Raw genomic sequence first — 15,371 nt, forward strand, 5'->3', positions numbered from 1 at the left:
GTGAAAATCCACTAATTTATTTTTAGAAATAATAAAAACACTTCGAAATTAATCTAACGTAATTATGACCAATGAATAAATTGTTCCAGGGAGTAGTGAAGACTTCAAGCAAATTTGAGAAAGGTTTTACTGATGTAAAATATAACTCCATAAAACTGTACATATGCGTGAATTAATACAAGATAATGAAACTTGTACGGTCTCGGTAAGGTATTTAATTATTATTTTTTTTTTATAATGTTCATAGTGAAGGAAGACTTGCTCTTAATCTTCATTGGTTGCCACCTACTGGAGCATTTATGTAACTTACAGAAAGTGTAACGTTATGCTACATTTAAGTTTCCAATATTAGATTACTTTAACAAACAGTATGACTCGACCACCAACACACAGAATAAACAGGAAAAAATAACATCAAGTGTTGCAAAAATGATAATATATATATATATATATATATATATATATATATATATATATATATATATATATATATATATATATATATATATATATATATATAATTTTTTTTTTTTCAAGCCTTTGGTCAACTGAATCAAATGATTCGACTCACTGGGATGAATCGGTTCTGAATCTCCCGCGGTCGGCGTGCACAGAAGCGGCTCCGCCCTCTACCGCTGGAGTATTCGGAGTGGGCGGGTCTTTAGAGCTTTTTGAGACTTCTGATTGGCCAAGCTCCAGCCTCGCGTGCACTGCGCATGCTCAGTGACCCCACCGTTTCATCATGTATATTTACTGCTAGTGAAAATGGCCGCCACAAATGCAGCCCAGATTTCACACAGTGAGACAAAAAACACTCTTACGCTCGAATAAATGCAACGGATGCCACCTGTACGCTGCGAGGGAATTTTATACAACGTAAAACCTCGTTTCGCACCCGAGCCGTCGCTGAAGTAACTGTTTAACAGTGTAAGCGCTAATTTTAGCTCAAGCTAACAGTCCCGAGCGCGCGTGATCGAGCTCGAGCAGAACTGTAGAGAGTCGGTCCAATGGCGGATCCGAGGAAAGTCCCGTTCGTCACTCTCGCCTCGTTCAGCAGCACACCGGCGGCGCCAGAGTCAAAGAAGCGCCGACGCGAGGACGAAGACAACGAACCGAGTCCCGGTGTCACCGGCGGCGGGGGGCCCTTCGGTACCGGGAAACCGGCATCTGACCCCGGCGAACCCAAACCCACCGTCCGCCTGAACCTGAGCCTGTCAGAACCGAGCGAGCAGAGATCCGCCGAGTTCAACTACAGCGAGCTGGTCCAGTCCGACCTGCAGGTGAGAGCACGAGACAGATCCGCTCAGAAAACCGTTACGAGTTCAAACCAAAGAACGTTACATTGTGTGATACATAAGATGAAACTTTGAAAACTCCAATACTTTATAACGACAGCCGTACCACAGACTGATCTACGTGTAAAGTGTTTGTTAATCATCTGAGCTGTAAACAGATTTTTTGTTATGTTTTTTTTTTCACTGAACCTGTCATGAATGTAGAAGCCTTCAGATCTGTTTTGAATGATGTTGTTGTAAAAGATCTGGGTTGGGGAAGGTTGTAAATTCAAACAGGTTTTCTGATGCTTTTCTTTACAAATCTCTCTTCATTTTTATAACAAAAACATCAGTTATTTAGCCATATATATATATATATATATATATATATATATATATATATATATTTATATATATTTATATGTATAGATCAGGTGGCATTTGGTTATTGACATCAGCCTGACAGATCTGGTGTTTTTGTTTTTCTAAATGTAAATGTAGCGGCAGCTCGGTTTTTGCCATGTATTGTGTTAGATATGTGTTATTTCATTGTTGCATTCAACAGGGCAGTTACCTTCAGAAAGTGACACTTAAGTAATATTTATCTATGTAATGCTGATTTTAAAAATAGTTATGAATAAATAAAAAGTGCACTGTAAAATCTATGCGAACATTGCACTTGATTTCTGAAATTTGTACATTAAACACTCAATTTAAAACCATTGCAAAAGTACAAACTATATTGCACATTGATGAGCGTTAAGCTGAATTTTATTTGACGTGAATAAACAAAACTGCATAAGGTTATCAATCCTCATTTGGGACTGTAAGTGATTGTATCTTGTTGGGACTGTGTGTGACTGTATCTTTATTTGGGGCTGTATGTGACCGTATCTCTTTGGGACTGTAAGTGACTATCTTTATTTGGGACTGTAAGTGAGTGTGTCTTTATTTGGGACTGTAAGTGAGTGTGTTGGATCGCTCTGACTGGTTTCTGTCGCTCCTAAAGGTGAGGAAGGTTCCTCAGGGTCTCGCTCCAGCTCTGGACCCCAGCGACCCGTTCGCAGATGAAGACAAAGAGCGGCAAGAAGTCGAGGCTCTGGCCAGGAAATTTGAGAGCAAATACGTGTGTAATCTTTTATTGTTTAATACGATTTGTAAATCTTTATTTGATCTTATCTGTCGTGTGAATGCATATCCCCGCCTGTGTTTTTATTCCCAAAGAAAACTCTTAATCCTCATCGTGAAGTGTTGAAGATTATTATAATGTGTCATGTTTATAGACGTAACATTGAGGTTAGCGTGTTGTTATCTCAGGGATGCACTGTTAAGAAGAAGCGACGAGACCGGGTGCAGGATCTCATCGACATCGGTTATGGCTACGATGAAACCGATCCGTTTATCGACAACTCTGAGGCCGTGAGTATGAGAGAGAGATCCTCGGAGAAATACACTGCTGATCTCCACACGAGAGGAGAAAAGAGTCAATTCAGACGCAGCTGTAGATTCGCTTTGTGCTTGAGAAAATGTTAAAATATCTATTAAAGTGTTTTACTAATGTATGTCTCTGCACAATGATGCACATTTAATGTTCAGTTATGCACTGTGTTTCTTTCCTATAGCAAGCATAATGTCTCTCCATGATTGGACTTGAGTTTTCTCCGCGTGTGTTTGATTTAGACGTCCTCTTGTGTGTTGTGTGTGTGCAGTACGACGAGCTGGTTCCTGCGTCTCTGAACACTAAACTGGGCGGCTTCTACATCAACACGGGCACACTGCAGTTCAGGGCCGCGTCTGAATCAGAGGGAGAGGACGGAGGGAAAGACACCAACCACTGCAAGGTGATCCTCCTCTTCATCACCGTGTGCATCCTCATCCTCACTGTTACAGCAGAGAGAACACATGAAATATTCACTGCTCATTCATTAATATAGAAATCTAACTGCGCTGTGACCTAGTATGATTATTAAACACTAAATAGTTAAATAAACATACAGTCTGTATGCATTGTTTCCACACACTCGGCTTCACTCAGGTCCTTTTAGCTTTAATATCGAAGCAACAGCAGCTAAACTCATTTTTTGTGGACGTCTCATGTCTTTTTTGCCAGTCTGCTTTTATGCAATAATCACAATAAAAAAATTTAATGTCAATATTTAATTTGAATTGGTTCAGTATCAGAAATTGACACTTTTTTTATTTACTAGTTTTAGACATTATTGGATCTCTATCAGCTGGTATTGGATATTTAATAGTTTCAACCCATTTTAAGATTCATCTAGCACTAATTTAATTGGAGAAGGATTGATAATGGCATAGGTTTACCCTTGAAATGACATTAAAGTGTGCATTTTACAATAGTTTTTACTAGTTTTAATAGTTTTTAATCAAGTAGTTCACCAGTGTAGTTTGGATTTGTAAAGTTTGTCTATTGACTTTTTTTTAAATCAACCATAAGTTACTTTTTTTGAATCATATCACAGTTCAAACTGTAGTTTTAGTCGTAGTAATCACTATATGTGATGTTTGACCAGATCATGCAGTGGTTATTCTTGTTCAGGAGTGTCTGTGGTGATAACTGTGCTGATCTCTGTCTGATCTGAGTCTGTGATGTTGGATTGACTGAGATGATGTTCTTGGCTCTGACTGACAGAAGGATGTAGAGGAGCGGGTGATAAAGAGAAGGAAGAAGAAGCAGGATGGCAGCCTGGAGGAGAAGAAACCCAGGAAATTCAAAGTACCCAAACCAGGGTGAGTTCAGACATGCTTTGTGTCTGACTGTGCTGCTCCGAGTCGATTCTTCTAGCACTAGAGAGACGTTATTGATCATTACACTGCATCACGCTGCTTTTATAAAGACGCTCTGACAAATCAAACCAGTGGAAGTTCAACTTTTAAAAACAGTCTCTAGACCCTGACGCCTTTTTATATGTTGTAGCATTGTATTTTTTGACTAAAATCATTATATGAACAGGTGTATTTAAATGATTGTTAAAGAATATTATAATAAGATTAATGTCAACAATACAAGTGTACAATTTCAATACTTATATTTATAGCTATTGTAATTTCTTAATGTTCATATAATCAGACTTCAGATAATCCCAGTTTCAGTTTTATTCCTGTTAATCGTGCAGTGCTTCTACGTGAACTGAGCTTAATTTATGACCACTAGATAATTCAGTTTCATAAGTTATATTTATTTCATTATTTATGTTTTGATTATTTCTTTTTGATCGATTAGATTTTCCTGAGTGAATTTCAGCGTTTTATATTAAAGTGGAAAGCAGATTCTCATTCTAAAGAAAGCTTGTACTCTCTGTACTGGAAGTCCTGACACTAAGACCAACTCTTTTGTGTCTAAACTCTTGGCCATGAAGCTCTTTCTGATTATTCTCAATGTTGAGAACGGTTTGCTGCTTCATGTTTTTGTGGAAACTGTGGAGCATTTGATTTTTCAGGGTTCTTTGATGAATAGAAAGTTCAAGCTAACGGCATTCATTTAAAACTGAAATCTTTGAGTGTTGAGTGTGTATGTATTTACCCTTCTGTGTCTGTGTGTGCTAGTGTTTCGGCTCTGAACCGGCCGGAGAAGAAGAAGAGGAAGAAGCTGATGAAGGACTCTCTGTCTCTGGCCGCTATGATCCGCCGCTTCAGCCGTGAGAAAGAGGAGATCCGGAAGAAGAACCCGGCGTCTGCGGTCAAACTCGTCCGCGCACCGATGAACACCGCTGCTGCCGCGGTCACCCCTGGCAGTGACCTGACCATGGCCGACCTGACCTCTGACCCGGTGATGTCACTGCTGGGCGGATCCACCGAGAACGACATGCTGCAGGAGCTGATGGGCGACCTGGACTTCGGTCTGCTGGACTCTCCCGGGCCGTCCAGTCCAGGACAGAGTGAGAACGGCTCCGCGGCAGGACAGAAGGCCGGAGCGGCGGGGCGAGTCCAGAAGACGGGGCTGATGCCGCCCCCTCCACCTCTTCCCAGCAGCCTTCCTGCTCCGCTGCTCAAACGCATCGAGGACCTGCGTGTGGTGAGTGCTCTCCTCTACATACACATCACAGAGCTGTGCTAGCTCTGGCTAAACTGATTCATGAGCCGCGCTTATTACGCTTTCAGAGACGCGAGCGTAACGGAGCCGAGGGCTTTTGACATGCAGTGTGAAAAGCTGAACAGTTTTTATCTGTCTGCATGTTAATATAGTTTAATAATACAGCCACTAAAGCAGCACTTGTGCAACAATATACTTCAAGATAATTACGGTCTGACTTCAGACTAGAGCTGTGCGATTTGGGAGAGAAATCAAACTTTGATTTTTCTGGTAAAAAATAAATTGTGCCTTTTTTGTATTTCTGCAAAAATGTTGTGATTTATATATAAAAAAATATTTATTAATATACGATATTAAATGTTGTTTAAATTTAAAGAGTTAAATTCTAATACTAAATTATTACAGTAATTTTGAATTATTTTTTAGTAATTATTGTAATAAATTTTTTATAGTTTGTTCTTGTATTTAAATGTTATAATAATATGAATTTTCAGGCTTTATTGTATTATTATTATTATTATTATTATTATTAAAATATTAAGCAAATGAAAAAAACTATTTATTTTAAGAATAACACATAGTAAAATAAAAATAGAATTAATAATTGGAAAAAATATATTATTCTTTGTCTTGCCTTTCTTTCTTTGTGCTTTTTTGTATGGGTGCACAATTAATGTTTGATTTATATATCAATATGACTATAAATTAATTAAAATATTATATATATATATATATATATATATATATATATATATATATATATATATATATATATAGTATTTAATTATTGTTAAAAATAGTATGCAAATAAAATAGAGTATTTCAGGTCACATGGTATTTTTGTGTGCTAATATTATGTTGGAGTCCCCTACAACAGTTTGAAATGCGTCTGAGGTCAGAAAACATGGTAATTTTCTCAGGATATACATTTAATATTAGAGTCATTTGCCAGTGTTTCCAAAATGCTTCGTTCCCAGTAAGTTCAAAGCAAACCCCTCCTCTCCATTATGCAAAAACCCATTGACATATTCCTGTAACCGACAAAAGATTTGGAAATAAGATCACTCCTTAAGACCGCCTCTCTCTTCTGAGAGACAATATCTTTCTTTAATACCTTTTTTATTAACAACTTTGCAGATTGTTTTCATTTAAGGATAGCTATATTATAAACTGCAAAAGAGATATTTTTCAAAAGCCCATAAGACCTGCTCTTTAAGAATTATATAATAGCAATACTAATACTAGTATTTATCCCAATTCTTTCACTTTTCAATATATTCTGTTAGTTTAATTAAATTACAGTCTTTGTGATGTGACAATCAAACTGTGCCATATAGCAATTTCTGATTTTTTAACAGCGTTACTGTTGATTATTTTCCTTTTCAGAGTGATTTTCAGTATTTTCTTTAAAAAGTGTTTTCTCCTGCATTGCACAACTTAGCTGATCAATAATGACTGTGATCTTCAGTAATGTTATGAATGTATAGTGTGTGTGTGTGTGTTTGTGTGTGGTCTTGTCTTTCCAGGCAGATTGTGAAGGAGAGAGAGGAGGAGACGAGGTAGAGAGAGGTGTAGGAGGAGCAGACCATCATGATAGAGAGAAAATAGACAGAAACCAGTCAGAGCAGGAGGAGGGAGAGGTTAGAAAGATGGAGAACAGGGTCAAATAGTGTCAGCCAATCAGAAGATGCTGTTCAATTACTACACAACTAAATACAGTGTGTGACTTCAGCAGGGAGGTTTGAAATGCTGCAGTATACATGTTCTCAAACACGATGCAAACAGCCGTGATATCTGCTTTAGAGTTAGACTGCATCTGAGCTGGTATTAAACACTTGTTTTCATCCCAGGCATCTCGCCAGTTCGACATGGAGGGCAGGAAGAAGTTTTTCACACTGGACATGAACAACATCCTGCTGGAGTGAGTTAATTCGGGCTGTTGTTTGTGTGTCCGAGTCTCTCTCTGTCTCCGGTGTTCATGAGTCTCTCTCTCTGTGTATCTGTAGCATCGAGCTGCAGGTGCAGGAGCAGCCCGTGTCCGTGCGCACCGCCGTCTACTCTCATCTGGAGGCCTTCGTGCCGTGTAATAAAGAGGCTCTGCTGAAGCGGCTGAAGAAGCTGAGTCTGAACATCCAGGACGACCGTCTGCGGACGCCGCTGCACAAGCTCAAGCTGGCCGTGTGCAGCGTCATGCCCGAGCAGATCGCCCGATACAACATGGACTGCATGGCCAAAGTCGCCAAGTGAGAGCCTGATCCCACTTCAAATAAGCACATTTCAGGATTGAGGGGGTTTGGAGAGCTCAGGGGTTTAGGGATTTTTTTTTATAAATAAAATGTTTTAAATATTTTAGAGCTTGGTGTAACTAGAAAGAAAAATTATTTAAAAAAAACTGATCAATGAAATATAGAAATTTAAATGAATCAATTATAAGCATGCCCACTTGGCTATACGTTTTTATACATTTTCATGACTTTTCCAGGTCTAGAAATCTTATTTTTTTTAAACAAGGCTTTCCTCATATATGCTAGTTTTCCAAGACCGTGGAAATCCTATTTTCTTCAAAGACAAAAAAGAATTGAAGTGTTCAGTCTCTTGATGTTTGTTTGTTTGAACGCTTGTTTGTCAGGCAGCAGACGGAGGACGGCGACAGAAACGGCTCGGAGGACGAGGATGATGAGAAGCCAGGAAAAAGAGTCATGGGCCCCAGGAAGAAATTTGTTTGGGACGACAAACTCAGGTGAGACTCAGAGATCACACACAGATCAGGAAGAGTCAGGAACGTGAGAAACCAGCTGCTCAATGACTCTCAACCTGTTTCACTCCAAGACTGTTTCAAAGACTTTGTGATCTTCGCACTCAGTGAACAGCAATATATGAATGTGATTGGATCAAATTATTAAAACTAATGAAATTCTGTAATTCCAATAGTTTCAAGAATTATATGTTCTTCAGGATTCATACCAGGGTTATTATTAGGGATGCACGATAATATCGGCACAACATCGGTATCGGCCGATAAAAGATTAAAATGACCATCATCGGCCGATATGAATATTTTTGCCGATGAGCCAAACCGATAGGGGGGCGTGTGCACGCGCAACGACCATTAACGTAGCTTGAGCGCAAAAAACTTAAACTTACAACATGTCAGGTGTGTGGAGGCATTTCGACAGATAACAAAGTTGCTATTTGCAATATTTGTAAAGCACAAGTGATGCGAGGAGGCGTAAAACAACAGCCTTTCAACACTACAAATATGATTAGACATCTTAAGAGCCGTCATCCTGAACAGCACCAAGACCCGTTTTTCAGGTGTGAATGTCTGTCTACATTTGTAAAATAATACATTTATGGTAGAATCAGTACAGAAGAGGATACATGGATTTCTCTTCAGTAAAATTATAGTTTAAATATATCGGCAAACAAATTGGTATATATATCGGTATTGGCATCGGCCAAAATTATTTTGAAAATATCGGCATATCGAATATCGGCCAAAATCCAATATCGTGCATCCCTAGTTATTATTCATAACTAGAACAAAAACTGTTTGCATTTTCAACAGTTTTCATTCTAACTTCAAAATAAAGTACAAAAACTGAGAAAAAAAAAATCTAAATAGTATTAGTATAAATTAATAAAATGTAATATACAATGTTAATATAAATATTAATAAATGCCATAATATATAAATAATAATAGTTGAATATACTTTCACAATTTAGGGTCGTTTTAGTTTTATTGTGATCCTGTTTTATTATTATTAACTTAATAAAACAAACCTAGTTTTTTTTTTTTTTTTTTTTTCAATTTCCCAAAATTTTGCAGAATGCAGAAATCTATAAATTGCTCTTAAATGTCCCTCATACGTGCAGGTTTGTGACAGTTAAATAAAAGACTGGCATGTTGTTGATAAAGCTGGTCTTGTGTTCATGTGTTCATGTGAGATGTGTCTGTGTTTGTTTGCGCAGGACTCTGCTGTGTAATCTGGTTCAGGTGAAGCTGGGCTGTTATGAGCTGGAGGGTCAGAGTTCACTCTCCCCTGAAGATTACCTGAAGGTCTTCATGGAGACGGAGGTCAAACCGCTCTGGCCCAAAGGATGGATGCAGGCCAGGTGTGTGTCTGCTCTGCTGCTGGTGTCTGTGCTGGGAAACCATGTTTGACTCTCTGTTTCTCTCTGTTTCTCAGGATGTTGATTAAAGAGAGCCGTGTGGCTCACAGTCACCTCACAGGAAATACGTGAGTATTTTTCCCTTGCTCATTTGTAAACACAAACAAGTTGTTTTGGCCTATTTAAAGGGATCATTCACCCAAAAAAGAAAATTAACTGTTATTTTCTCGCTCTCGTGGCTTTTTTCCTTCAGTAGAACACGTAAAGAAGATTTTATGTTGAACCGTGCTGCTTGGTGATTCAGGCTGTAGAAGTCGATGGCTGCCGTTACTTTGAGTGTCAAAATAGCATAAACAGGCAACACTAAATTAATACCTTATGATTATTTTTTTTTTATCTCTTAAGAAGCAACACAATCAGCCTGTGCAAGAAACTGAACATTAAAATTAACGCCTCAACTTGTGACCCTGGAGCACAAAACCAGACACAAGTAGCACGGTTATATTTGTAGCATTCGCCAACAATACATTGTATGGGTCCAAATGATCCAGTAAATATCACGTTCTATGAAGCTATTTTGTACACTTCCTACTGAAAATATATCAATGTAATTTCAGATTTTCAAATCTTGTCTGTTCATAATAAACCATTCATCGATGGAAGTAAATTAACAGCATAGTTTTCAGTGAACTAGCCCTTTTACTTTTTAATAATAGAGTACAATTTAAAGTTTACTTTTACTCAAGTTTGTTTTGGGGCAGATACTTTTTCTTGAGTATATTTTTAAGTACTCTTTTATGTGATGAAGCGCCACCTTTCTGTTTTCAGAGTGAAGAAGAGGATGTTACCAGCTCCGAAAGCGAAGCCCAAGCCTCAGGACAGCAGTGTGCTCCAGCGTCCGTCCGTCTCGGTGGACTCCGCTCCTCCTGCAGTCGTGCAGCGTCCAGTCGTGTCAGTAGACGCCGCTGCTCCTGCTCCCGCGCAGCTAGCCATGTCCCCGCCGGAGCCCATCTGTCTCTCAGACTCTCTGGACGAGGACCTGACCGCCCCGTCGCTGGACTCCATCTCTCACGCTCTGGCCATGCTGGGGAGCGTCGCCAAAGACCTGGCCCAGTCCCACAGCCCGCCGTCCGCCGAGCCGCCCAAACAGCCCCAGCTGCTGCTCGCGTCTCCACACCTGGCCAAAAAGAGCGGGAGCACCCCGTCTCCTCCTGCTTCTGCTCCCAGTGTGCTCTCCTCGACGCCCGTGTCTTCAGTCGTTAAAAGTGTGGGCGTCCTGACGCCGGTTCAGAGACACTCTGTTATTCCCGCTCAGCGACCATCCTTGACTCCAGTCACCAAGATGGGCGGGTCTCAGGTGAAGCCCCGCCCTCCTCCGACAGCGTCGCCTCTTCACGCCCCTCAGAAGATTCTGGCAGGGAAAACAGTAGGCTCCATGCCGGCGGGCCTCATCAAATCCAGCAATACCAGCTCAGCGCGCGTGCTTCCTGTCGCTTCCTCACCCTCGCTGTTAAATGTCAAATCTGCGCAGCCTTTCCACGTGACGCCGCAAGCCAAAAACCACGAGTCGCCCAAACCGGGCTTCATCACGCACGTGCAGGCCACCCTCACCAAGTCACCTCACAACCCCAGCTCTAACATCATCAAGCTCACGCCCACCGCCTCACCCGTCGTCTCCAGAACACCCACACTACCCAGCATGCACCAGCACACCTCCAAGAGCCCGGTTTTCCACACGGGCTTCATTGCGGGTGGCTACAGAGCTCCCGTGGGGCAGAGGAGTTCATCTCAGGGCAACAGCATCTCTGGACTCACCACTACAACCGCTCCTGTCACCAAGCCACCGGCCACCAGCGCCTCACCGGTGACGGGGACAGCCAATCACAGTCAGCGACACAGACAAGTGGGTGGAGCCAATCAGGGAGTGAAGACAATCACATCTGTGTCTACAGCCACAGCGTCTCCACTCTCACAGGTCTGTCTGCTCACGATAAAGACTTGTTATTCGCCTGTTATATTTTTAATTGATATTAAATCTTTAAAAAAAGATTTATTATTTAGTTATTTCTATTTAATACTTTCAAAATCAAGGACTATTTTTAGCACAAAATCTCTTCACCAAGAGCAATGTAAAAGTGTCTCTTTCTCAGGAAAGTTTACTAGCGTAATTATAATATTACTTCTAGGAACATCGTAGTCCTTAAAAAAAAAAAAAAAAAAGAAAAAAAAAGAATAACTAAATTTAATACAAGAATTTTAAATCACCAATGTAATTATTCTTTTATATTTTTAAATGCACATTAAATAATAATTGTTATATTTATAGTTATATTGTTATATTTATATGTTTAGTTATATTTTGGTTTAATTGTTAAAATATTATTTAAAAAATATTTATATTTTTATCTTTTATTAATTAAGGTTAATTTGTGAAAATGTAAAAGAAAAAATTTATTTTAATTAAAATTTGTTTTCTTGGGTAAATTTTAGTAGAATAAGTACTTTTGATATTTTCTAAATGTGTAATTTTTTTAAATGTTTTAATTTATTATATATAATTTATTCAGGCAGCTATTTACAGCAGTTTTTTCCCTTAAAGGAGTAGAATTATTCCATTATTCGCCCTAGAATTATTTTTTAATTGCTAATTATTTATTTGGTATGCAATTATTTATGCCACAGATTTTGTAACTAAGCTTAATTTAACTCAAAATACAAGCCACTACTCAAATGTTGTGTTTTTATGAGTTGTTTTATTAGTTGGCAGATTTGTTCAGAAATTTAATTTATACTCATAGGCATGTGTTGTTTTAACCCACGATGAGGTGTTTGTAAAGGTGTGCTGTAACAGTGGGATGATGATGATGATGATGATGATAATGATGCTGGTGATGATGATGATGATGGTGATGATGCTGGTGTGTTTTGCAGGTGTCGTCCTCCAGCGCTCTGCTGGGTTCGGCCGGTCCGTCTCTGCCGCTGGGCTTCGGGATGCTGGGAGGTCTGGTCCCCGTCTCTCTCCCGTTTCAGTTTCCAAACCTGCTGAATCTCTCTTCCTCTGTGGTTTCCACGGCGACCACCGGCGCCTCCACCAATCCCAGCAGCTCAGGGTTCAACCTTTCCCAGAGTGAGTCGGTGTGACCAGTGAATATAGAGAAGTTCATTAATTATCATTATTACTAAAGTCTTAGAAAGGTCATTCTGTCTACTCTTGTAAATCCCCATCATCTTTATCACTCTGATGTTCCTGATTCACATTTGTTTCATGAGCCTCTGTTAGTGAATGAACACTACTAAACTAAAGTTTGGGAGCAGAACCATTTTTAATGCTTTTATACATGAGTTTCTTCTGCTCAGCAAGGCTGCGTTTATTTGATCAAAAATACAGGAAAAAATAATAATGTGAAATATTATTACAATGTAAAATAATTTTTTTCTAATTTAATATACATTAAAATGTAATTTATTCCCATGATACAAAGCTGAATTTTCAGCATCATTACTCCAGTCTTCAGCGTCACATGAATAATTTCTGAAGGATCATGTGACGCTGAAGACTGAAGTAATGACTGATAGAAATTCAGCTTTGAATCACAGGAATAAAGGGGTATTAAAATAGAAATCATTTAATATTGTAAAAAAAAATGCCAGATTGTTTTTTTTCCTCTGTATTTTTGATCAAATAAATGCAGCCTTGATGACAAGAAGACACTTCTTTAAAAGCTTAGTCTTACTGATCCCAAACGTTTGTCTGGTAGTGTATTCATGTGTGTGTTTATTGAACAGTGAAGAATAAGCACTATAACTGTCTAACTATAAATCAGATTTTATTGGACTGAAATCAGGCAACAGAAGTGTCACTAATTGACTTATTAAAAAATACTACCTAACAAATAACATCCTGAAATGCTTAAATATAATGGTTATATTGACAATTTCATTATATAAATGATTGTTTATTATAAAGTTAATACATTTGCATTAGTTGTCTTTAAGTGACACATTTACATGCACCTGTGCATTTAAAATGGATAAAATCTTCATAATTCAGACTTATTTTTAGGTTTTTCTTAGGTTGTCTATTAGACATAGGCTCGTATGAGCTCTCTTTAGTTGATGTGTTGTGTGTGTGTTTTTGTGTGTAAAGCTGCAGTAACTTAGTATTTACTTATTTAGTACATAATTTAGTATTTTATAATATTTAACGTATGTTTTAATGGGAAATAAATCATGTTGACTCATTTTGTTCAGCATTTCCATTTCTGCAAGTGATGCTGTTGTCATTGTTGAACTTAAAGGGGTCATGAACTGCCTCATATTTTTATTTTGGACTGTTCTCGGAGGTCCACTTGAGATTGTTACATCAGAAACCATCATAATTAAGAAGTAATAGGCTATTTTTGTCTCCTGTTTTGGAGGATTGCAGAAAATCCACGTTCATTATCAGTGTGGATTTGCAGTGAGAATCGGTGGGCGGGGCAAAACAAGCGGTGACGTAGAATCGGTGGGTGGGGCTAAACAGGCGGTGAAGTAGAATCTGTGGGCGGGGCTAAACAGGCGGTGATGTAGAATCGGTGGGTGGGGTTAAACAGGCAGTGAATTAGAATCGGTGGGCGGGGCTAAAGAAGCGGTGACATAGAATCGGTGCGTGGGGTTAAACAGGCGGTGATGTAGAATCGGTGGGTGGGCCTAAACAGGCGGTGATGTAGAATCGGTGGGCGGGGCTAAACAGGCGGTGATGTAGAATCGGTGGGCAGGGCTAAACAAGGGGTGATGTAGAATCGGTGGGCGGGGCTAAACAGGCGGTGATGTAGAATCGGTGGGCAGGGCTAAACAAGGGGCGATGTAGAATCAGTGGGCGGGGCTAAAGAAGCAATGTAGAGTTGGTGGGCAGGACTTCAGTATAAGCTGTTTTTAGACTGAGAAAGTTAAGAGTTCTGAAACGTACAGATTGTTTTTATAGCACAATGACCTCTTACATGTGAAAAGATGAGGGGGATTCTGGTTTCTCAGTTCATGACCTCTTTCAGACACATTAGATGTCGCAGCTGTGTGTGTGTTGTTCATCTGCTCTTCATCACGTGGCTCCTCATGAATCTGCTTCCTCTCATTGAATCTCTGTGTGTGTCTTGTGTGGGGTGTGTGTCTCTCTGTCCCGTCTCTCCTCAGATGTGTTAAAGGGTCTAATGTCAGGGGCTCAGGCTGCTCTGCCGCCACACTTACAGCTGGCTTTCTCAGGTAAACGCTGAGCGTGCCACGCTCCCGCTGCCTGCATGTTTGCGTTTGCTGCTGCTTCATCATCTTCAGTCGGGACGAGTCACAGTGCTTCTTTACTAACTCTCTCTCTCTCTGTGTGTGCAGATGTCAATCAAACGCAGGGAGATTTGCAGAGGAAGACCTTATGACATCACAGAACGTTGATCCAGAACTGACTCCGCCCACTTTTATGCATGTTTTGCTGGCCGTCCAATGAGACGGAGCTGTTTTATAGTCATTTGAATATTGATGCTGATGAGTAATGTTATCTGTTTGAATAATCCGTGGGTTGTACATATGTATCAATGTTTACACAGACAGACCTGATCACTGTGACGGGGAGGGAAACACAAGAGTGTGTGTGTGTGTGTGTGTGTGTGTGCGCATGTCGATTAGCCCGCAGCTTCTGTAAATGAGTTTTTTTCTAAATGTGTGGAGCGTATGAATCTTGATGAGTGAAGGTGTTCCTCCCTCTCTGGTGTGGGTCGGTGTCTCTGGTGCTGTTTACCAACGAAACGCCCTTTAAATTGTTCAAACCAAATGATGAAGGGCGGGACGGCGGCCATTGTAATATACTTGAACTTTCAGGACTTGCGTTTCAGGAAACTAGCAAAATAAAAATGCAGAAGCCTTAGTCTAAACTCTCTCTGTGTCCGTGATGATTCTGGCGTT

The 15,371-nt window shown here is 39.7% G+C and overlaps 1 protein-coding gene and 1 pseudogene across 3 annotated transcripts; both read left to right on the top strand.

Annotated features, from left to right (window-relative positions):
- LOC113067858 (cysteine protease ATG4D-like) overlaps positions 1-15,371 on the top strand; it is a 591,286-nt pseudogene that overhangs the window by 429,544 nt on the left and 146,371 nt on the right.
- On the top strand, positions 735-15,358 carry LOC113067853 (ubinuclein-2-like). Of its 3 annotated transcripts, none has more exons than XM_026240342.1 (15): positions 735-1,280; positions 2,284-2,400; positions 2,592-2,693; positions 2,984-3,115; positions 3,928-4,025; positions 4,842-5,310; positions 7,179-7,249; positions 7,335-7,571; positions 7,958-8,068; positions 9,303-9,446; positions 9,521-9,571; positions 10,272-11,418; positions 12,375-12,570; positions 14,613-14,681; positions 14,805-15,358. In XM_026240342.1, the coding sequence occupies exons 1-15, from the start codon at positions 1,008-1,010 to the stop codon at positions 14,846-14,848; spliced, it is 3,261 nt and encodes a 1,086-aa protein (XP_026096127.1). In that variant the 5' UTR covers positions 735-1,007; the 3' UTR covers positions 14,849-15,358. The 3 variants fall into 3 exon arrangements, with proteins under 3 accessions (XP_026096127.1, XP_026096128.1, XP_026096130.1); XM_026240343.1 differs by having other exon boundaries at positions 3,931-4,025; XM_026240345.1 differs by lacking the exon at positions 14,613-14,681 and having other exon boundaries at positions 14,805-15,357.

Source organism: Carassius auratus, linkage group LG28B, assembly GCF_003368295.1.
Source record: "Carassius auratus strain Wakin linkage group LG28B, ASM336829v1, whole genome shotgun sequence".
Lineage (NCBI taxonomy): Eukaryota > Metazoa > Chordata > Actinopteri > Cypriniformes > Cyprinidae > Carassius > Carassius auratus.